The 21564-nt window shown below is 50.3% G+C and overlaps 3 protein-coding genes and 1 long non-coding RNA gene across 4 annotated transcripts; 3 read left to right on the plus strand and 1 right to left on the minus strand.

Moving 5' to 3' along the window:
• The first annotated feature begins 2709 nt into the window (after positions 1–2709).
• On the plus strand, positions 2710–5177 carry LOC113994131 (inositol 1,4,5-trisphosphate receptor-interacting protein-like 1). The gene is made up of 2 exons (XM_039383325.1): positions 2710–4375; positions 5139–5177. Exon 1 carries the CDS (start codon positions 2784–2786, stop codon positions 4338–4340), a length of 1557 nt encoding a protein of 518 aa, XP_039239259.1. The 5' UTR covers positions 2710–2783; the 3' UTR covers positions 4341–4375; positions 5139–5177.
• A 2234-nt stretch (positions 5178–7411) lies between these two features.
• On the minus strand, positions 7412–8164 carry LOC113994133. The gene is made up of 2 exons (XR_003542954.2): positions 8004–8164; positions 7412–7580 (listed from the first exon to the last, which is right to left on the minus strand). It is a non-coding gene; the product is annotated as an uncharacterized LOC113994133 (long non-coding RNA).
• Positions 8165–8539: 375 nt separating this feature from the next.
• LOC113994128 (inositol 1,4,5-trisphosphate receptor-interacting protein-like 1) lies at positions 8540–10919 on the plus strand. The gene is made up of 2 exons (XM_039383324.1): positions 8540–10205; positions 10881–10919. Exon 1 carries the CDS (start codon positions 8614–8616, stop codon positions 10168–10170), a length of 1557 nt encoding a protein of 518 aa, XP_039239258.1. The 5' UTR covers positions 8540–8613; the 3' UTR covers positions 10171–10205; positions 10881–10919.
• Positions 10920–14281: 3362 nt separating this feature from the next.
• Positions 14282–16569, plus strand: LOC113983019 (inositol 1,4,5-trisphosphate receptor-interacting protein-like 1). The gene is made up of 2 exons (XM_039383326.1): positions 14282–15947; positions 16531–16569. The coding sequence occupies exon 1, from the start codon at positions 14356–14358 to the stop codon at positions 15910–15912; it is 1557 nt and encodes a 518-aa protein (XP_039239260.1). The 5' UTR covers positions 14282–14355; the 3' UTR covers positions 15913–15947; positions 16531–16569.
• The last annotated feature ends 4995 nt before the right edge of the window (positions 16570–21564 follow it).

Here is a 21564-nt window from a genome sequence, read left to right on the forward strand (position 1 = left end):
TCCTGTTATTTCCATCAAACATATTGTTTCAATAAAACTCACTCTTTCAAAATCTGGACTGGTGTTCTTACTGTACTCGACCAGACCTATAGTGCTGAGTTGCTTTGAATCAGAAATCAAGCCCAGTTGCACCCAGCCCTACTCATGTCTGAGGACCAGCTGGAACTCCAGGGGCTTTCTTTCCTGCTAAACTTCTATACCTTGAATGCATCAGACACCCTATACGCTCCCCAGGGAGCCGGTGCCACACAAGTGGGCACCCTGGCTACAGAGAACAGGCTGCTCTCTTGGCAGTAGGATTTGCTGCTGCCCCTTCCCTTCACAGCCAAAGCAGACTCTGGGCACTCAGAGCTGATGCAGCTGAAGAGCCCGTGGAGGCTGACTTCAGTGGGGACGCTGTGCAAGGAGAAAGAACTTGACATTTGGGACAGTGTTCACCTGTGTTTTGCTTTCCCCTCCCATCACAGAGCAACCTCTGCAGCCAAGGGGACAAGGTGGCCACTTAGCTCCTAAAAGTAAACGCTGCTCTCAGCTGCACTCCTGCATGCAATGTTTGCACATCCGATATTCACCTTTGCCACTCTGGCAAGCATTAGTTGCCTCAAATCCTAAAGAGTTCCAGAGCGTGTGTCACGTGCAGATTGTGAGGAGGGAAAGCATCATCACTCCCATTTATAGGGGACTTAAGGGACTATTCCATGACTGCCCCGGGAAGACCCTAGCAGGACCTCAAATCCATCAGAGCCCTCGAGGCACAGGGCTGCTCTTTCCCTGGCACTTTGGCAGCCATCCTTTTGGGGAAAGGTGTCCCTTGCCAGTGGGACAGGAGCAAGAGAGAATTCAGCAAAGGCCCTTGGACAAAGCTTTGGGTGACCCACATTCAAATCAGACCCTTGCATACCCTGAGATGGCATTTCCAAGACCAGGCAGCTGGACCTCATGCACAGCTTCATGTCACGCTGGAGACAATGCCAGAGACTTTAGAGAAGCAGCTGCCTCCTGCTTCCAAAAGTCACCCAGACTTTGGCCAAAACTCATCTCTTCCAGCCTTCCCAGCAAACAAATTGGTGTTCTTTCTCTTGACAAGAAGCTAAAAATTATCCCATTGGAAGCAGAAGAGCAACTGGAGGAGCTGTGCTCTGGCCAGCTCGCAGGCGTTTTGTTTTAGCAGGGAAGGACAGAACCCTTGAATTTAAGGGAGATGCCTCCCCTTTTAGCCAGGTTGTTGCCTTGATGGAACTTCTGCCCAGATTGATCTCCGATCGTGGAAACTGCCCATCCACTCTGCTTCTCTCCCTCGCTCTCCCTCCTTTTTCTTGCACTAAACCACAATTCTAGAATTTAAAAATCCCTCCCTGTCCTTTGTCTGATGTGCCTTGCACAGGAACTGACAGTGCAGAAACCATGGACTCCCTGGACAGAGTTGCCACTCCCAAGTCAGAATTAATTGACTCTGGCATTTGGACGTGACAATTTCAGCAGCTTCGACAGAGTCAACTGAGTAGAAGAGTCAAATTCAAAGGAATCTCTGAACAGCCAACAGAAGCCTAGAGATCACAAAGGAAGTGATCCTACAAGGAGTAAGAAAACCATTCATTGAGAACTTTATTCCCTTTGCCGTGGTGTTTCAATAGAGCTCTTTTAGCCAGCCACAGATCCACAGAATGGATCCACAGATCCACAGAAAAACTCTTCTTCTCAAATCCCTGCAGTGTCAGTGTCAGCCGGTCACCAGTAAACAATCACAGCTCTAAAAGGATCCAACAGATGCTTAGGCTAGAGATGAGTTGTCTGAAATACATCTGCAGGGCCAAATCACATCCTCTTTTTGATGCTGCACTCTGCCATTTTTGGCCCACACTTGGCACTTGGGTTCCAAATGCAGGTAGCGCGACAGCCACCAGCACAGGCGGGGATGGGGCGGGATGGGGGGGATGTTGTCACAGGGGGCCCTACCCGCAGTGACCACCCACAGACCAGTGGTTCTCCTAAGTAGGTTGATTGGAGATTTATTGGGATGATTATTATTACTGTTTACCCCTCCAATATCCCTGGAATACAGCACCAGGGGCTTTGCTGGTGCAAACAGCACTCGTACCAAACGTGCGGCCTTGTATCAAAGAGGCCCCCACAAGAACAGAGCTCAGCACCAAAGGAAGCCATCCCAACTCACAGGAGGGGATCTCAGGGAGCAAAGCATCCATGAGTCACACCACCCAATTTCATGTTTGACAAGGCTTTGGGGGCTTCTGCCTGCTTTGGAAAGGGGGTCGCTGAGACCCATTGCAGAGAGGTGGGCCTGCATTTTGGGGGTGTCGGGCCTTTGGTTGTGCGGGGGCCATTTTGAGTCCCTGAGCCGGGGTGGGGACAAGGGGCGGGGCTGGCCTGGCTGTGATGTGCTCTGGTCCCTGTGACATCACAGGGCTCATGTCACAATGGGGGCAGCTGCAAGCGGCCCCGGCAGGTAACGCTGCCCCAGTCCAGCCTGGGCGAGCGACGAGTGCGCACAGGCGGGAAGCTGCACCTGAGCGAGTGGTTCTCACTTGGAATTCAGGAGCGACCTTTCACAGGAGTATCTTGGGTGTGGAACGGTGCTGCTGCAGGGGCAGTGGGACGGGCCTTGCTACTTGCCAACTGCCTGGGCCCTCTCCTTCCTGCCCCAGCTTTCCTGCAGCTCCCATCCACCCTCCCACCCTGCCCATTCCTCCCCCCACCCCACCCCCTAAAACAACCCCTCCCCTTCCAGTCCCACTTAACCCCTTGTCTCCCTAATCCTGCAGGCCATGGAGGCCTTAATAGTCCTTGTCCTTCTCGTGCAAACCCTCATCCAGTACCCACACGTGGTGGGTGATGGGCTGGATGAGGCCACCCGTTTGCGCATGGAGATGCGGGAGAAGTATCTCAACCAGGAAATGACTCGGCTGCTGCAGGAGCTGGAGCAGAGCAGCCTGGAGCCCGGTGTCAGGGCCTGGGGAGCCCTGCTCTGGGCTACCTTGGAGCAGTGGCACTTCTGGGCTCTTCTTGGAGTCCTGGGCCTTCTCTTGGCACTGGCCTTTAGCCTCAGGAAAAGGAGCCGTGAGCCACACGGCAGTGCACCGCAGGAGAATGCCAGCAGCAACTTGGAGGCGCAGGAAGATCAAGTTAACGGCCGTGCAAATGTGGAAGAAAACAATGCTGCTGGAAGAGAAGAAAGGAAATACGGTGCAAATGGAGACCAAGAGCAAGATCGTGACAGTAAGCTTGGCAGGTTTATAGAGGAGTCCATACGCTGGCCTGTTCTGGACAGAGGTTGCGTGATAACTGACCTGATAGATGATTTGACACGTGCCTTTGGACACCACTTGTCAAATCGTTTCTACCCAGTGCCACAGCAAGCCATCGGCATGGGCAGTGCCTTTGAAGGTTGGAGTCCCCGCAAGGAGGATGTTGTGTACCACGTCCTCGTACCCCTCAGTCCTCCCCCGGGGCACACCTTCCACCTGGAGCCGAACACTGCCGCAGGCATGCCAGGAAAGGACTTCTGCGTCCGTGTGGAGCAGGTCCACATCCCGGAGGAAAAGCTGAGGAGGAATAAGAACTCCATCCTCCTCTACAACCTCTGTACTCGTTCCTACCTCGATGTGGAGAAAACTACCCTATGGTTCCGTCTGATGGCGAGAGCAAGTTGGTCGCGTTTGCCTCAGTCCAAACACTGGCGTTTAAGGGTGCTGCCCTCCAGACGCTCCTGTACACTCCGGCTGACCAACAACAGAGAAAGCTTCTGCGTTGAGGTGCTGTTTGGGGTGCAGCAAGGAAACTCAGACATCTATGTGAGCAGCCAGTCTAGAGAGGCCCTCTTCACCCCAAGCACAGTGTGGCCGGAGACCTACGGCGTGGCAGAGATGAAGTTCTTCAGCCACATTGCCCGGCAGGCTCCACCTGACAGCTGCCACCTCAGATGCCTACAGCTCTTGGCCCGTGCCGGGGGGGGCAGAGCCTTTTCCAATTATACCCTCAAGACCATCATGATGCACCTCCTCAACACCATCCCCATGGCACAGTGGGGCAGGAGGCATTGCCGCCAGCGGCTGCTGGAGAGCTTGGATTACCTGCGCTGCTCCCTGCAGAAGAAACGCCTGGACTGCTTCGTCATAGGCAACCAGAGCATCCCACCGCAGATCGACTTGCCTCTGCACTTCCAAACGCTTCAGCCACCCAACCTTTTCTGGCACCTGGCACAGGATCCAGACGCCCACAGAGAGGCCCGGCAAGACTTCTCTTTCCTCCGCTATCGGCTCAAACAACTGTTCACGGCCATTGACGGAGAAGCCAGCTCTGCTCCGGGGGCTCCCATCGCATAAATGAAGAGCTCGGATTAGCAGTAGCTAATATCTAAGTAATTCATTGTAGTTAGTCTATTTTTCCCCAGAAAACAGAGAAGTAATTAATACGTAGTTGAGGCACTTGTTCCCAGCAAATCTATAAGGAGTTATTATGCTACTAGTATATTTTTCCCCAGAAAATAGATAAATATTTAATACACAGTTGGGGCACTTGTTCCCCGCAAATATAGAAGTAGCTATTATGCAATTAGTATATTTTTCCCCACAAAGCAGATAAGCAATTAATACATAGTTGGGGCACTTGTTCCCAGAAAGTGTATAAGTACCTATTATGCAAGTAGTATATTTTCCCTCATAAAATACATAAGTAATTAATACATAGTTGGGGCACTTGTTCCCAGCAAATCTAGAAGTAGCTATTATGCAATTAGTATATTTTTCCCCAGAAAAAACATAACTAATTAATACATAGTTGGGGCACTTGTTCCCACCAAATCTAGAAGTAGCTATTATGAAGTTAGTATATTTTTCCCCAGAAAATAGATAAGCAATTAATACATAGATGGGGCACTTGTTCCCACCAAATCTTTAAGTAGGCATTATGTAGTTAGGATATTTATCTCCTCCAGCAGTTTAATTACCTAGGTAACCTCATCTCCTCGGATGGTAAGATTGGAGGGGAGATAGACAACAGGTTAGCAAAGGCATAGAGTGCTTTCAGAAAGCTTCATAAAAGAGTCTGGCGAAACAAACACCTGAAGAAAAGTACAAAGATCAGTGTTTACAGAGCCATAGTGTTGTCTGCTCTCTTAAAAGGATCTGAATCATGGGTCATCTACCGCCACCACCTGTGACACCTAGAACGCTTCCATCAACGCTGCCTCCGTACAATCCTAAACATGCACTGGTCAGATTCTGTGACCAATACATCTGTTCTAGAATAAGTAGCAGTCACCAGCATTGAGGCCATGTTGCTGAGAACTCAGCTGCTTTGGGCAGAGCACGTCTCCAGGATGAAGGACCACCGCCTCCCTAAGATCCTGCTTTACGGTGAACTTGCCTCCGGCTGCCGCAAGAGAGGAGCCCCGAAGAAAAGATACAAGGACTCCCTGAAACAACATCTCAGCCTTGGCCACATTGATCATCATAAGTGGTCTACTCTGGCCTCCAATCGGGAGACCTGGAGACACACCATCTATAGCGCTGCTGATGCTTTTGAGAAAGCACGCAGGATCACCCTTGAGGAGAAAAGGCAACACAGAAAGAATCGTGCCTTGCAGATTATACCATCTAAGGAGTCTTTCTGCTGTGCCTTTTGCAACCACCATGCCTATCACTTATTAGCCTCCTCAGCCACCAATGCGCTTGCAACAAACATGGGTAGAGTCCTTCCCAAATCTTCGTTCGTGAAGCCCAGCCATGATGATGATGATATTTATCCCCAGAAAATAGAGAAGTCATTAATGGGTAGTTAGGGGATTTTCCCCCCAGGAATCTTCAACCTGATGTCCTGTTATTTCCATCAAACATATTGTTTCAATAAAACTCACTCTTTCAAAATCTGGACTGGTGTTCTTACTGTACTCGACCAGACCTATAGTGCTGAGTTGCTTTGAATCAGAAATCAAGCCCAGTTGCACCCAGCCCTACTCATGTCTGAGGACCAGCTGGAACTCCAGGGGCTTTCTTTCCTGCTAAACTTCTATACCTTGAATGCATCAGACACCCTATACGCTCCCCAGGGAGCCGGTGCCACACAAGTGGGCACCCTGGCTACAGAGAACAGGCTGCTCTCTTGGCAGTAGGATTTGCTGCTGCCCCTTCCCTTCACAGCCAAAGCAGACTCTGGGCACTCAGAGCTGATGCAGCTGAAGAGCCCGTGGAGGCTGACTTCAGTGGGGACGCTGTGCAAGGAGAAAGAACTTGACATTTGGGACAGTGTTCACCTGTGTTTTGCTTTCCCCTCCCATCACAGAGCAACCTCTGCAGCCAAGGGGACAAGGTGGCCACTTAGCTCCTAAAAGTAAACGCTGCTCTCAGCTGCACTCCTGCATGCAATGTTTGCACATCCGATATTCACCTTTGCCACTCTGGCAAGCATTAGTTGCCTCAAATCCTAATGAGTTCCAGAGCGTGTGTCACGTGCAGATTGTGAGGAGGGAAAGCATCATCACTCCCATTTACAGGAGACTTAAGGGACTATTCCATGACTGCCCTGGGAAGACCCTAGCAGGACCTCAAATCCATCAGAGCCCTCGAGGCACAGGGCTGCTCTTTCCCTGGCACTTTGGCAGCCATCCTTTTGGGGAAAGGTGTCCCTTGCCAGTGGGACAGGAGCAAGAGAGAATTCAGCAAAGGCCCTTGGACAAAGCTTTGGGTGACCCACATTCAAATCAGACCCTTGCATACCCTGAGATGGCATTTCCAAGACCAGGCAGCTGGACCTCATGCACAGCTTCATGTCACGCTGGAGACAATGCCAGAGACTTTAGAGAAGCAGCTGCCTCCTGCTTCCAAAAGTCACCCAGACTTTGGCCAAAACTCATCTCTTCCAGCCTTCCCAGCAAACAAATTGGTGTTCTTTCTCTTGACAAGAAGCTAAAAATTATCCCATTGGAAGCAGAAGAGCAACTGGAGGAGCTGTGCTCTGGCCAGCTCGCAGGCGTTTTGTTTTAGCAGGGAAGGACAGAACCCTTGAATTTAAGGGAGATGCCTCCCCTTTTAGCCAGGTTGTTGCCTTGATGGAACTTCTGCCCAGATTGATCTCCGATCGTGGAAACTGCCCATCCACTCTGCTTCTCTCCCTCGCCCTCCCTCCTTTTTCTTGCACTAAACCACAATTCTAGAATTTAAAAATCCCTCCCTGTCCTTTGTCTGATGTGCCTTGCACAGGAACTGACAGTGCAGAAACCATGGACTCCCTGGACAGAGTTGCCACTCCCAAGTCAGAATTAATTGACTCTGGCATTTGGACGTGACAATTTCAGCAGCTTCGACAGAGTCAACTGAGCAGAAGAGTCAAATTCAAAGGAATCTCTGAACAGCCAACAGAAGCCTAGAGATCACAAAGGAAGTGATCCTACAAGGAGTAAGAAAACCATTCATTGAGAACTTTATTCCCTTTGCCGTGGTGTTTCAATAGAGCTCTTTTAGCCAGCCACAGATCCGCAGAATGGATCCACAGATCCACAGAAAAACTCTTCTTCTCAAATCCCTGCAGTGTCAGTGTCAGCCGGTCACCAGTAAACAATCACAGCTCTAAAAGGATCCAACAGATGCTTAGGCTAGAGATGAGTTGTCTGAAATACATCTGCAGGGCCAAATCACATCCTCTTTTTGATGCTGCACTCTGCCATTTTTGGCCCACACTTGGCACTTGGGTTCCAAATGCAGGTAGCGCGACAGCCACCAGCACAGGCGGGGATGGGGCGGGATGGGGGGGATGTTGTCACAGGGGGCCCTACCCGCAGTGACCACCCACAGACCAGTGGTTCTCCTAAGTAGGTTGATTGGAGATTTATTGGGATGATTATTATTACTGTTTACCCCTCCAATATCCCTGGAATACAGCACCAGGGGCTTTGCTGGTGCAAACAGCACTCGTACCAAACGTGCGGCCTTGTATCAAAGAGGCCCCCACAAGAACAGAGCTCAGCACCAAAGGAAGCCATCCCAACTCACAGGAGGGGATCTCAGGGAGCAAAGCATCCATGAGTCACACCACCCAATTTCATGTTTGACAAGGCTTTGGGGGCTTCTGCCTGCTTTGGAAAGGGGGTCGCTGAGACCCATTGCAGAGAGGTGGGCCTGCATTTTGGGGGTGTCGGGCCTTTGGTTGTGCGGGGGCCATTTTGAGTCCCTGAGCCGGGGTGGGGACAAGGGGCGGGGCTGGCCTGGCTGTGATGTGCTCTGGTCCCTGTGACATCACAGGGCTCATGTCACAATGGGGGCAGCTGCAAGCGGCCCCGGCAGGTAACGCTGCCCCAGTCCAGCCTGGGCGAGCGACAAGTGCGCACAGGCGGGAAGCTGCACCTGAGCGAGTGGATCTCACTTGGATTTCAGGAGCGACCTTTCACAGGAGTATCTTGGGTGTGGAACGGTGCTGCTGCAGGGGCAGTGGGACGGGCCTTGCTACTTGCCAACTGCCTGGGCCCTCTCCTTCCTGCCCCAGCTTTCCTGCAGCTCCCATCCACCCTCCCACCCTGCCCATTCCTCCCCCCACCCCACCCCCTAAAACAACCCCTCCCCTTCCAGTCCCACTTAACCCCTTGTCTCCCTAATCCTGCAGGCCATGGAGGCCTTAATAGTCCTTGTCCTTCTCGTGCAAACCCTCGTCCAGTACCCACACGTGGTGGGTGATGGGCTGGATGAGGCCACCCGTTTGCGCATGGAGATGCGGGAGAAGTATCTCAACCAGGAAATGACTCGGCTGCTGCAGGAGCTGGAGCAGAGCAGCCTGGAGCCCGGTGTCAGGGCCTGGGGAGCCCTGCTCTGGGCTACCTTGGAGCAGTGGCACTTCTGGGCTCTTCTTGGAGTCCTGGGCCTTCTCTTGGCACTGGCCTTTAGCCTCAGGAAAAGGAGCCGTGAGCCACACGGCAGTGCACCGCAGGAGAATGCCAGCAGCAACTTGGAGGCGCAGGAAGATCAAGTTAACGGCCGTGCAAATGCGGAAGAAAACAATGCTGCTGGAAGAGAAGAAAGGAAATACGGTGCAAATGGAGACCAAGAGCAAGATCGTGACAGTAAGCTTGGCAGGTTTATAGAGGAGTCCATACGCTGGCCTGTTCTGGACAGAGGTTGCGTGATAACTGACCTGATAGATGATTTGACACGTGCCTTTGGACACCACTTGTCAAATCGTTTCTACCCAGTGCCACAGCAAGCCATCGGCATGGGCAGTGCCTTTGAAGGTTGGAGTCCCCGCAAAGAGGATGTTGTGTACCACGTCCTCGTACCCCTCAGTCCTCCCCCGGGGCACACCTTCCACCTGGAGCCGAACACTGCCGCAGGCATGCCAGGAAAGGACTTCTGCGTCCGTGTGGAGCAGGTCCACATCCCGGAGGAAAAGCTGAGGAGGAATAAGAACTCCATCCTCCTCTACAACCTCTGTACTCGTTCCTACCTCGATGTGGAGAAAACTACCCTATGGTTCCGTCTGATGGCGAGAGCAAGTTGGTCGCGTTTGCCTCAGTCCAAACACTGGCGTTTAAGGGTGCTGCCCTCCAGACGCTCCTGTACACTCCGGCTGACCAACAACAGAGAAAGCTTCTGCGTTGAGGTGCTGTTTGGGGTGCAGCAAGGAAACTCAGACATCTATGTGAGCAGCCAGTCTAGAGAGGCCCTCTTCACCCCAAGCACAGTGTGGCCGGAGACCTACGGCGTGGCAGAGATGAAGTTCTTCAGCCACATTGCCCGGCAGGCTCCACCTGACAGCTGCCACCTCAGATGCCTGCAGCTCTTGGCCCGTGCCGGGGGGGGCAGAGCCTTTTCCAATTATACCCTCAAGACCATCATGATGCACCTCCTCAACACCATCCCCATGGCACAGTGGGGCAGGAGGCATTGCCGCCAGCGGCTGCTGGAGAGCTTGGATTACCTGCGCTGCTCCCTGCAGAAGAAACGCCTGGACTGCTTCGTCATAGGCAACCAGAGCATCCCACCGCAGATCGACTTGCCTCCGCACTTCCAAACGCTTCAGCCACCCAACCTTTTCTGGCACCTGGCACAGGATCCAGACGCCCACAGAGAGGCCCGGCAAGACTTCTCTTTCCTCCGCTATCGGCTCAAACAACTGTTCACGGCCATTGACGGAGAAGCCAGCTCTGCTCCGGGGGCTCCCATCGCATAAATGAAGAGCTCGGATTAGCAGTAGCTAATATCTAAGTAATTCATTGTAGTTAGTCTATTTTTCCCCAGAAAACAGAGAAGTAATTAATACGTAGTTCAGGCACTTGTTCCCAGCAAATCTATAAGGAGTTATTATGCTACTAGTATATTTTTCCCCAGAAAATAGATAAATATTTAATACACAGTTGGGGCACTTGTTCCCCGCAAATATAGAAGTAGCTATTATGCAATTAGTATATTTTTCCCCACAAAGCAGATAAGCAATTAATACATAGTTGGGGCACTTGTGTTCCCACCAAATCTGAATGTGGGCATTTGCCTGTCTCAATACTATTCTCTCAAGATGTGGGTGTTAGTATAGGTGTTGTCCGGGGGGGCCAGGTGGCAGGTGGGCGGGTGGAGGGGGGGGGCGGAGGTGGGAGGAGGGGGGGGGGGGGCGGGTTGTGGAAAAACATAGATGGGGCACTTGTTCCCACCAAATCTTTAAGTAGGCATTATGTAGTTAGGATATTTATCTCCTCCAGCAGTTTAATTACCTAGGTAACCTCATCTCCTCGGATGGTAAGATTGGAGGGGAGATAGACAACAGGTTAGCAAAGGCATAGAGTGCTTTCAGAAAGCTTCATAAAAGAGTCTGGCGAAACAAACACCTGAAGAAAAGTACAAAGATCAGTGTTTACAGAGCCATAGTGTTGTCTGCTCTCTTAAAAGGATCTGAATCATGGGTCATCTACTGCCACCACCTGTGACACCTAGAACGCTTCCATCAACGCTGCCTCCATACAATCCTAAACATCCACTGGTCAGATTCTGTGACCAATACATCTGTTCTAGAATAAGTAGCAGTCACCAGCATTGAGGCCATGTTGCTGAGAACTCAGCTGCTTTGGGCAGAGCACGTCTCCAGGATGAGGGACCACCGCCTCCCTAAGATCCTGCTTTACGGTGAACTTGCCTCCGGCTGCCGCAAGAGAGGAGCCCCGAAGAAAAGATACAAGGACTCCCTGAAACAACATCTCAGCCTTGGCCACATTGATCATCATAAGTGGTCTACTCTGGCCTCCAGTCGGGAGACCTGGAGACACACCATCTATAGCGCTGCTGATGCTTTTGAGAAAGCACGCAGGATCACCCTTGAGGAGAAAAGGCAACACAGAAAGAATCGTGCCTTGCAGATTATACCATCTAAGGAGTCTTTCTGCTGTGCCTTTTGCAACCACCATGCCTATCACTTATTAGCCTCCTCAGCCACCAATGCGCTTGCAACAAACATGGGTAGAGTCCTTCCCAAATCTTCGTTCGTGAAGCCCAGCCATGATGATGATGATATTTATCCCCAGAAAATAGAGAAGTCATTAATGGGTAGTTAGGGGATTTTCCCCCCAGGAATCTTCAACCTGATGTCCTGTTATTTCCATCAAACATATTGTTTCAATAAAACTCACTCTTTCAAAATCTGGACTGGTGTTCTTACTGTACTCGACCAGACCTATAGTGCTGAGTTGCTTTGAATCAGAAATCAAGCCCAGTTGCACCCAGCCCTACTCATGTCTGAGGACCAGCTGGAACTCCAGGGGCTTTCTTTCCTGCTAAACTTCTATACCTTGAATGCATCAGACACCCTATACGCTCCCCAGGGAGCCGGTGCCACACAAGTGGGCACCCTGGCTACAGAGAACAGGCTGCTCTCTTGGCAGTAGGATTTGCTGCTGCCCCTTCCCTTCACAGCCAAAGCAGACTCTGGGCACTCAGAGCTGATGCAGCTGAAGAGCCCGTGGAGGCTGACTTCAGTGGGGACGCTGTGCAAGGAGAAAGAACTTGACATTTGGGACAGTGTTCACCTGTGTTTTGCTTTCCCCTCCCATCACAGAGCAACCTCTGCAGCCAAGGGGACAAGGTGGCCACTTAGCTCCTAAAAGTAAACGCTGCTCTCAGCTGCACTCCTGCATGCAATGTTTGCACATCCGATATTCACCTTTGCCACTCTGGCAAGCATTAGTTGCCTCAAATCCTAAAGAGTTCCAGAGCGTGTGTCACGTGCAGATTGTGAGGAGGGAAAGCATCATCACTCCCATTTATAGGGGACTTAAGGGACTATTCCATGACTGCCCCGGGAAGACCCTAGCAGGACCTCAAATCCATCAGAGCCCTCGAGGCACAGGGCTGCTCTTTCCCTGGCACTTTGGCAGCCATCCTTTTGGGGAAAGGTGTCCCTTGCCAGTGGGACAGGAGCAAGAGAGAATTCAGCAAAGGCCCTTGGACAAAGCTTTGGGTGACCCACATTCAAATCAGACCCTTGCATACCCTGAGATGGCATTTCCAAGACCAGGCAGCTGGACCTCATGCACAGCTTCATGTCACGCTGGAGACAATGCCAGAGACTTTAGAGAAGCAGCTGCCTCCTGCTTCCAAAAGTCACCCAGACTTTGGCCAAAACTCATCTCTTCCAGCCTTCCCAGCAAACAAATTGGTGTTCTTTCTCTTGACAAGAAGCTAAAAATTATCCCATTGGAAGCAGAAGAGCAACTGGAGGAGCTGTGCTCTGGCCAGCTCGCAGGCGTTTTGTTTTAGCAGGGAAGGACAGAACCCTTGAATTTAAGGGAGATGCCTCCCCTTTTAGCCAGGTTGTTGCCTTGATGGAACTTCTGCCCAGATTGATCTCCGATCGTGGAAACTGCCCATCCACTCTGCTTCTCTCCCTCGCTCTCCCTCCTTTTTCTTGCACTAAACCACAATTCTAGAATTTAAAAATCCCTCCCTGTCCTTTGTCTGATGTGCCTTGCACAGGAACTGACAGTGCAGAAACCATGGACTCCCTGGACAGAGTTGCCACTCCCAAGTCAGAATTAATTGACTCTGGCATTTGGACGTGACAATTTCAGCAGCTTCGACAGAGTCAACTGAGTAGAAGAGTCAAATTCAAAGGAATCTCTGAACAGCCAACAGAAGCCTAGAGATCACAAAGGAAGTGATCCTACAAGGAGTAAGAAAACCATTCATTGAGAACTTTATTCCCTTTGCCGTGGTGTTTCAATAGAGCTCTTTTAGCCAGCCACAGATCCACAGAATGGATCCACAGATCCACAGAAAAACTCTTCTTCTCAAATCCCTGCAGTGTCAGTGTCAGCCGGTCACCAGTAAACAATCACAGCTCTAAAAGGATCCAACAGATGCTTAGGCTAGAGATGAGTTGTCTGAAATACATCTGCAGGGCCAAATCACATCCTCTTTTTGATGCTGCACTCTGCCATTTTTGGCCCACACTTGGCACTTGGGTTCCAAATGCAGGTAGCGCGACAGCCACCAGCACAGGCTGGGATGGGGCGGGAGGGGGGGGATGTTGTCACAGGGGGCCCTACCCGCAGTGACCACCCACAGACCAGTGGTTCTCCTAAGTAGGTTGATTGGAGATTTATTGGGATGATTATTATTACTGTTTACCCCTCCAATATCCCTGGAATACAGCACCAGGGGCTTTGCTGGTGCAAACAGCACTCGTACCAAACGTGCGGCCTTGTATCAAAGAGGCCCCCACAAGAACAGAGCTCAGCACCAAAGGAAGCCATCCCAACTCACAGGAGGGGATCTCAGGGAGCAAAGCATCCATGAGTCACACCACCCAATTTCATGTTTGACAAGGCTTTGGGGGCTTCTGCCTGCTTTGGAAAGGGGGTCGCTGAGACCCATTGCAGAGAGGTGGGCCTGCATTTTGGGGGTGTCGGGCCTTTGGTTGTGCGGGGGCCATTTTGAGTCCCTGAGCCGGGGTGGGGACAAGGGGCGGGGCTGGCCTGGCTGTGATGTGCTCTGGTCCCTGTGACATCACAGGGCTCATGTCACAATGGGGGCAGCTGCAAGCGGCCCCGGCAGGTAACGCTGCCCCAGTCCAGCCTGGGCGAGCGACGAGTGCGCACAGGCGGGAAGCTGCACCTGAGCGAGTGGTTCTCACTTGGAATTCAGGAGCGACCTTTCACAGGAGTATCTTGGGTGTGGAACGGTGCTGCTGCAGGGGCAGTGGGACGGGCCTTGCTACTTGCCAACTGCCTGGGCCCTCTCCTTCCTGCCCCAGCTTTCCTGCAGCTCCCATCCACCCTCCCACCCTGCCCATTCCTCCCCCCACCCCACCCCCTAAAACAACCCCTCCCCTTCCAGTCCCACTTAACCCCTTGTCTCCCTAATCCTGCAGGCCATGGAGGCCTTAATAGTCCTTGTCCTTCTCGTGCAAACCCTCGTCCAGTACCCACACGTGGTGGGTGATGGGCTGGATGAGGCCACCCGTTTGCGCATGGAGATGCGGGAGAAGTATCTCAACCAGGAAATGACTCGGCTGCTGCAGGAGCTGGAGCAGAGCAGCCTGGAGCCCGGTGTCAGGGCCTGGGGAGCCCTGCTCTGGGCTACCTTGGAGCAGTGGCACTTCTGGGCTCTTCTTGGAGTCCTGGGCCTTCTCTTGGCACTGGCCTTTAGCCTCAGGAAAAGGAGCCGTGAGCCACACGGCAGTGCACCGCAGGAGAATGCCAGCAGCAACTTGGAGGCGCGGGAAGATCAAGTTAACGGCCGTGCAAATGTGGAAGAAAACAATGCTGCTGGAAGAGAAGAAAGGAAATACGGTGCAAATGGAGACCAAGAGCAAGATCGTGACAGTAAGCTTGGCAGGTTTATAGAGGAGTCCATACGCTGGCCTGTTCTGGACAGAGGTTGCGTGATAACTGACCTGATAGATGATTTGACACGTGCCTTTGGACACCACTTGTCAAATCGTTTCTACCCAGTGCCACAGCAAGCCATCGGCATGGGCAGTGCCTTTGAAGGTTGGAGTCCCCGCAAGGAGGATGTCGTGTACCGTGTCCTCGTACCCCTCAGTCCTCCCCCGGGGCACACCTTCCACCTGGAGCCGAACACTGCCGCAGGCATGCCAGGAAAGGACTTCTGCGTCCGTGTGGAGCAGGTCCACATCCCGGAGGAAAAGCTGAGGAGGAATAAGAACTCCATCCTCCTCTACAACCTCTGTACTCGTTCCTACCTCGATGTGGAGAAAACTACCCTATGGTTCCGTCTGATGGCGAGAGCAAGTTGGTCGCGTTTGCCTCAGTCCAAACACTGGCGTTTAAGGGTGCTGCCCTCCAGACGCTCCTGTACACTCCGGCTGACCAACAACAGAGAAAGCTTCTGCGTTGAGGTGCTGTTTGGGGTGCAGCAAGGAAACTCAGACATCTATGTGAGCAGCCAGTCTAGAGAGGCCCTCTTCACCCCAAGCACAGTGTGGCCGGAGACCTACGGCGTGGCAGAGATGAAGTTCTTCAGCCACATTGCCCGGCAGGCTCCACCTGACAGCTGCCACCTCAGATGCCTACAGCTCTTGGCCCGTGCCGGGGGGGGCAGAGCCTTTTCCAATTATACCCTCAAGACCATCATGATGCACCTCCTCAACACCATCCCCATGGCACAGTGGGGCAGGAGGCATTGCCGCCAGCGGCTGCTGGAGAGCTTGGATTACCTGCGCTGCTCCCTGCAGAAGAAACGCCTGGACTGCTTCGTCATAGGCAACCAGAGCATCCCACCGCAGATCGACTTGCCTCTGCACTTCCAAACGCTTCAGCCACCCAACCTTTTCTGGCACCTGGCACAGGATCCAGACGCCCACAGAGAGGCCCGGCAAGACTTCTCTTTCCTCCGCTATCGGCTCAAACAACTGTTCACGGCCATTGACGGAGAAGCCAGCTCTGCTCCGGGGGCTCCCATCGCATAAATGAAGAGCTCGGATTAGCAGTAGCTAATATCTAAGTAATTCATTGTAGTTAGTCTATTTTTCCCCAGAAAACAGAGAAGTAATTAATACGTAGTTGAGGCACTTGTTCCCAGCAAATCTATAAGGAGTTATTATGCTACTAGTATATTTTTCCCCAGAAAATAGATAAATATTTAATACACAGTTGGGGCACTTGTTCCCAGCAAATATAGAAGTAGCTATTATGCAATTAGTATATTTTTCCCCAGAAAAAACATAACTAATTAATACATAGTTGGGGCACTTGTTCCCACCAAATATATAAGTAGCTATTATGAAGTTAGTATATTTTTCCCCAGAAAATAGATAAGCAATTAATACATAGATGGGGCACTTGTTCCCACCAAATCTTTAAGTAGGCATTATGTAGTTAGGATATTTATCTCCTCCAGCAGTTTAATTACCTAGGTAACCTCATCTCCTCGGATGGTAAGATTGGAGGGGAGATAGACAACAGGTTAGCAAAGGCATAGAGTGCTTTCAGAAAGCTTCATAAAAGAGTCTGGCGAAACAAACACCTGAAGAAAAGTACAAAGATCAGTGTTTACAGAGCCATAGTGTTGTCTGCTCTCTTAAAAGGATCTGAATCATGGGTCATCTACCGCCACCACCTGTGACACCTAGAACGCTTCCATCAACGCTGCCTCCGTACAATCCCAAACATCCACTGGTCAGATTCTGTGACCAATACATCTGTTCTAGAATAAGTAGCAGTCACCAGCATTGAGGCCATGTTGCTGAGAACTCAGCTGCTTTGGGCAGAGCACGTCTCCAGGATGAAGGACCACCGCCTCCCTAAGATCCTGCTTTACGGTGAACTTGCCTCCGGCTGCCGCAAGAGAGGAGCCCCGAAGAAAAGATACAAGGACTCCCTGAAACAACATCTCAGCCTTGGCCACATTGATCATCATAACTGGTCTACTCTGGCCTCCAATCGGAAGACCTGGAGACACACCATCTATAGCGCTGCTGATGCTTTTGAGAAAGCACGCAGGATCACCCTTGAGGAGAAAAGGCAACACAGAAAGAATCGTGCCTTGCAGATTATACCATCTAAAGAGTCTTTCTGCTGTGCCTTTTGCAACCACCATGCCTATCACTTATTAGCCTCCTCAGCCACCAATGCGCTTGCAACAAACATGGGTAGAGTCCTTCCCAAATCTTCGTTCGTGAAGCCCAGCCATGATGATGATGATATTTATCCCCAGAAAATAGAGAAGTCATTAATGGGTAGTTAGGGGATTTTCCCCCCAGGAATCTTCAACCTGATGTCCTGTTATTTCCATCAAACATATTGTTTCAATAAAACTCACTCTTTCAAAATCTGGACTGGTGTTCTTACTGTACTCGACCAGACCTATAGTGCTGAGTTGCTTTGAATCAGAAATGAAGCCCAGTTGCACCCAGCCCTACTCATGTCTGAGGACCAACTGGAACTCCAGGGGCTTTCTTTCCTGCTAAACTTCTATACCTTGAATGCATCAGACACCCTATACGCTCCCCAGGGAGCCGGTGCCACACAAGTGGGCACCCTGGCTACAGAGAACAGGCTGCTCTCTTGGCAGTAGGATTTGCTGCTGCCCCTTCCCTTCACAGCCAAAGCAGACTCTGGGCACTCAGAGCTGATGCAGCTGAAGAGCCCGTGGAGGCTGACTTCAGTGGGGACGCTGTGCAAGGAGAAAGAACTTGATATTTGGGACAGTGTTCACCTGTGTTATGCTTTCCCCTCTCATCACAGAGCAACCTTGGTAGTCAAGGGGACAAGGTGACCACTTAGCTCCTAAAAGTAAACACTGCTCTCAGCTGCACTCCTGCATGCAATGTTTCCACATCTGATATTCACCTTTGCCACTCTGGCAAGCATTAGTTGGCTCAAATACTAGTACAACACCAGGGGCTTTGCTGGTGCAAACAGACTCTCAGAAAGGGTGCACACTGATACATATTTTTAAAATCTCAGACCTGATGTAGGATTTAATACCCAGTGGGGTTGTGTTGGTATGTGCAAAAAACAAAGCACCAAAGCCACAGCTGCTGCAGGGAAATGGAATGGGGTTATAGCAGAGACAGATCGTGTCCCAACAGAGGATGACACCACTGTGCTGCCCAAGGCAAGATGGTGGAGGCTTAGATGAAGGAGGGGACAGTTACTTGCCATCCTACACCCGTGGTTCCACATACACAACACACCCATGGTTCCACATACACAACTGATACTCTGAGATGACCCTGGGTTACCTGAGGATGCAGATTAGCTAACTATTTGTTTGAAAGGGCAGTTCTCTTGCGGTAGTGTGAGTTACTTGAGATGCAGGCTATCTGCATGAAAATACAGTTCTTTGAGTTCCTCAATTCAGGGCATTGTGATGTGATAGTGAGATACATATTAGAGGCTATTAAATCATGTATACAGCACTGATTACAAATTCTCATAGTCCTTTGTCAGCATGCATGGTATGCTCCAAACTGTTGCTCAGTCTCTGGGAGAGGATGCTGCTTAAGTGATACCTTCATTTTTCCAAGCCTCTGGAAATCTTTCTGAGTCGGTACAGCTTGTAGAAAGCCCATGCCACTTGCAGAGAAGGTCCAGTAGATGTTTGGGCACAGCAGTTACATCCAGCCACTGCCACTCTTCTTACACAGAACTACAGACACAGGCCAGCTGGTGGAGAGTCAAATCCTGGCCCTACAAAAACTTGTGGATTGACTTCCGTAGGCCAGGGTTTCACTAGGCACATTCCTGCTCAGCTTCATAGCTTTCTTCATTGTTCATTAGAACCATGACAAAAACCACACACCAGGACAGACACATAAATCTGCAAATAGCAAATATATCCTGTATCCCTGAGGTCTGTTGTATTTTCCTGTTGTCCCTCAACCTCCAGGACCTTGGTTGTTACCCAGGGCTGTTGTTCCACATACATATTCTTGATTTACAAAGCTTTTGCAGCTTGTCAGTGAAAATATTACCTTTGATGCAGGGACCTCTAAGAGTACAGGGCTGCACCAGGTTGGGCTAAATAAGCAGATTGAGCCTGCCAGTCTCCAAATTTTCAGATGAGAACAATGTCCCTTGTAAAAGACCACCAAGCAGTGGCTTGATGCTGGGAGGAATTCGGACCAATCTGCACTCGCTGGGCTGGATGCTGAGCCTCTCTCTGCACATCCATCTTTTATAGCCTGAGATGACACAGTTCTTCAGGCTGAGACTTTCCTTGAAGCTCTGGAAAGCCCAAGGTCATAAAGGGAGTTAATTCAAATTGCTTGAAAATAAGCTTGGTTGAAAACAAACAAATGAGGCATCTCTCCTGGAGTCGAATGCTCTTTCTGGAGAGCTCAGCTGGGCTTTAAAGGGCTTTACTTCTTTCAGAGGTCTTGGAGAGGTCTGTGGCTTCTCTGACTTGCAAGTTTAGACCAGGACGTATTTCAGCCCCTTTAATGATTGAAAGACATTGAGTCTTCTTACTCCAAAGGAACAGATAAGCAGCTTTCTGAGTACTCAAACTCAAACTGGTTTTATAAGGGGCATTAGTGCAATAGTCTTTCTGTGCTTAATAATGTGTCTTGTAGCCTAACAGGAATATCAGCGTACACACAGGCTTAGAAGAATAGTCTAATACTGTTATTGTTTGGCATTTGCTTTTCTTTAAATGGTAATACCAAACTATTGTAAGCTAAGACAGCGTATTATAAGCTGAGATGCACAATCTTTGTTGTATGTGAATACACTGTCACACTAAACAGCAACAGCTGAATGGTGTCATTTGGAAAGGAGGAGGTGAGCAAGCACTTTCAATAACTCAGTGCTCAAACACAGATCCCATGGCAGAGCGTACATGGATGAATCAAGGAGGAAAATGGGATCCCAGCCTTTGTGCTGCATACAGTTCCTGAAATCCTGTTTTTTCACTGACTGTTTTTCACTTGTTGGACTTATGTACACAAATGCTGGAAATTACAGAAATTTTAGAAGAATTCATTTGATCTAGAGCATCCATGATCTGTACACAAATGGCTGGTGAGTGGGCTGAGCACTGCATCAGTTTAATGACCTGGAATGCTGTTGAGTCGCTCCATATCGGATAACAGCTCCATATTGGATGCTGTTTCAAGAGATCTGACATCTTTGGGTGGCACAAAGGGGCAGGCACACTTCCTCGTGATCCAGCTGGCCCAAAACTTGTTAAAGGGAAGGAAATAGTTCCCAACCTGCACAGATGGCTCCTGTTAACTCGCCTGTCTCATCCCAATGGCTCAGCCTGGTGTCACACAGCAGAGCTTGTGCTGCTTTGCTGTCAGAATGAGAAGGGGTGTCAAATGGCCCAAGCTGCTTTTGATTGCTGTCCTGTAGACAAGTACTTAGCTTTTGTTTTGAACAAGGAATAGGATGGATACTTGCAGCTGGAGGAAGGCTGTAGCAGTCAAGCATGTTGCACAAGGCACCAGATTACTGCCCTGACAGCCTCGTGGGCTCTTCCCAAGCATTAGAGGCTGTGGGAGTCTTGGCTAGAGGTGGGTCCTGAGCCCCATGAAACATTAAGAGTGGTCCTGTTTAGCTCCATATTCCCCTCCCAGACCTGCCTGCTCCCAGGGGCTCAGCAATCTCTATTTTTCTTGAAAAAAAACCAAACAAATTCTTATTCCACATAAGAGATCTAAATATAGTACCCAAGGAAAAAAAGTTCCTCATTTTAATATCATGAGTAAACTCTCTGTGTTAATTCTGCCCTGCTGTGTGCATGTTCTGGATGTGCTTTATGAAGCCAGTGAGGCAAAATCAGCCCTGGGAGCTCTTCCCACTTCCCTCAGAGTGACACTCCTCTCTGGGTGCCTGCCCAGTTGCTGTGGAACCCCCTGACCCAATCCAAAAGCTGCTCAGGTTGATTGTTAGGATTGGGGAAGTAACAAGGAGGATCAAGGAGGTCTCAGTTTCTTTATCCCTTATAAGAGGGTTTGCCCTTTAAGATCATATCTTACTTCAGAGCATCCTGGTCAAGTGGAAATCAACACTAGCTAAGTAAATGCTGATCATCCTGCTTAGCAACTTGAATTAAAAAGCTTTGCCAATCAGCCTTGATTGACAGAAAAAGGACAGGGCATTAGGATCAGTCATGCGGCTTTAGAAGGCAAGAACTTTGGTTCAACCTTATAGTTTCCACTTTAATCAAACTCAAACAGACCTGTATCATCAATTGCAGAATACTTACACATCGCTTTTGCCAGTGAGAAAATACAAATCTACATATTAGAGTCCATGTAGGAGTCGAATCTGTGCTAGAGAGAGCTGTTGCTCTGCTGTGATCAATAAGCCCATTACCCTTCACTCAGTGCCTTGGCTACGAGAGAGTCCCAGGAATCAGATCTGATTACTGTGATGTATTGGTGTGAATTTGCCTGTGCTCCTCTGAGAGGCTGGGATGAGATTGCATGGAAGAGCAATAAAAGGAAATAAAACCAGAAGGAAACAAACACCCTGAACAAAGACATTAGAGGTAAAAGAAAGTCATTTGGAAAGATGAAGCTGGCAGCACGATCGGGAAGATGCAGCAAATAAGAACATTGGGTACAAAGCCGGTGCCTGCCTTGGCTGTCTCCTGCACATTGCTCCAGCTG

The sequence above is a fragment of the Pipra filicauda genome, unplaced genomic scaffold, assembly GCF_003945595.2.
Source record: "Pipra filicauda isolate LSUMZ 115617 unplaced genomic scaffold, ASM394559v2 scaffold304_size882533_pilon, whole genome shotgun sequence".
Taxonomy (NCBI): Eukaryota; Metazoa; Chordata; class Aves; order Passeriformes; family Pipridae; genus Pipra; species Pipra filicauda.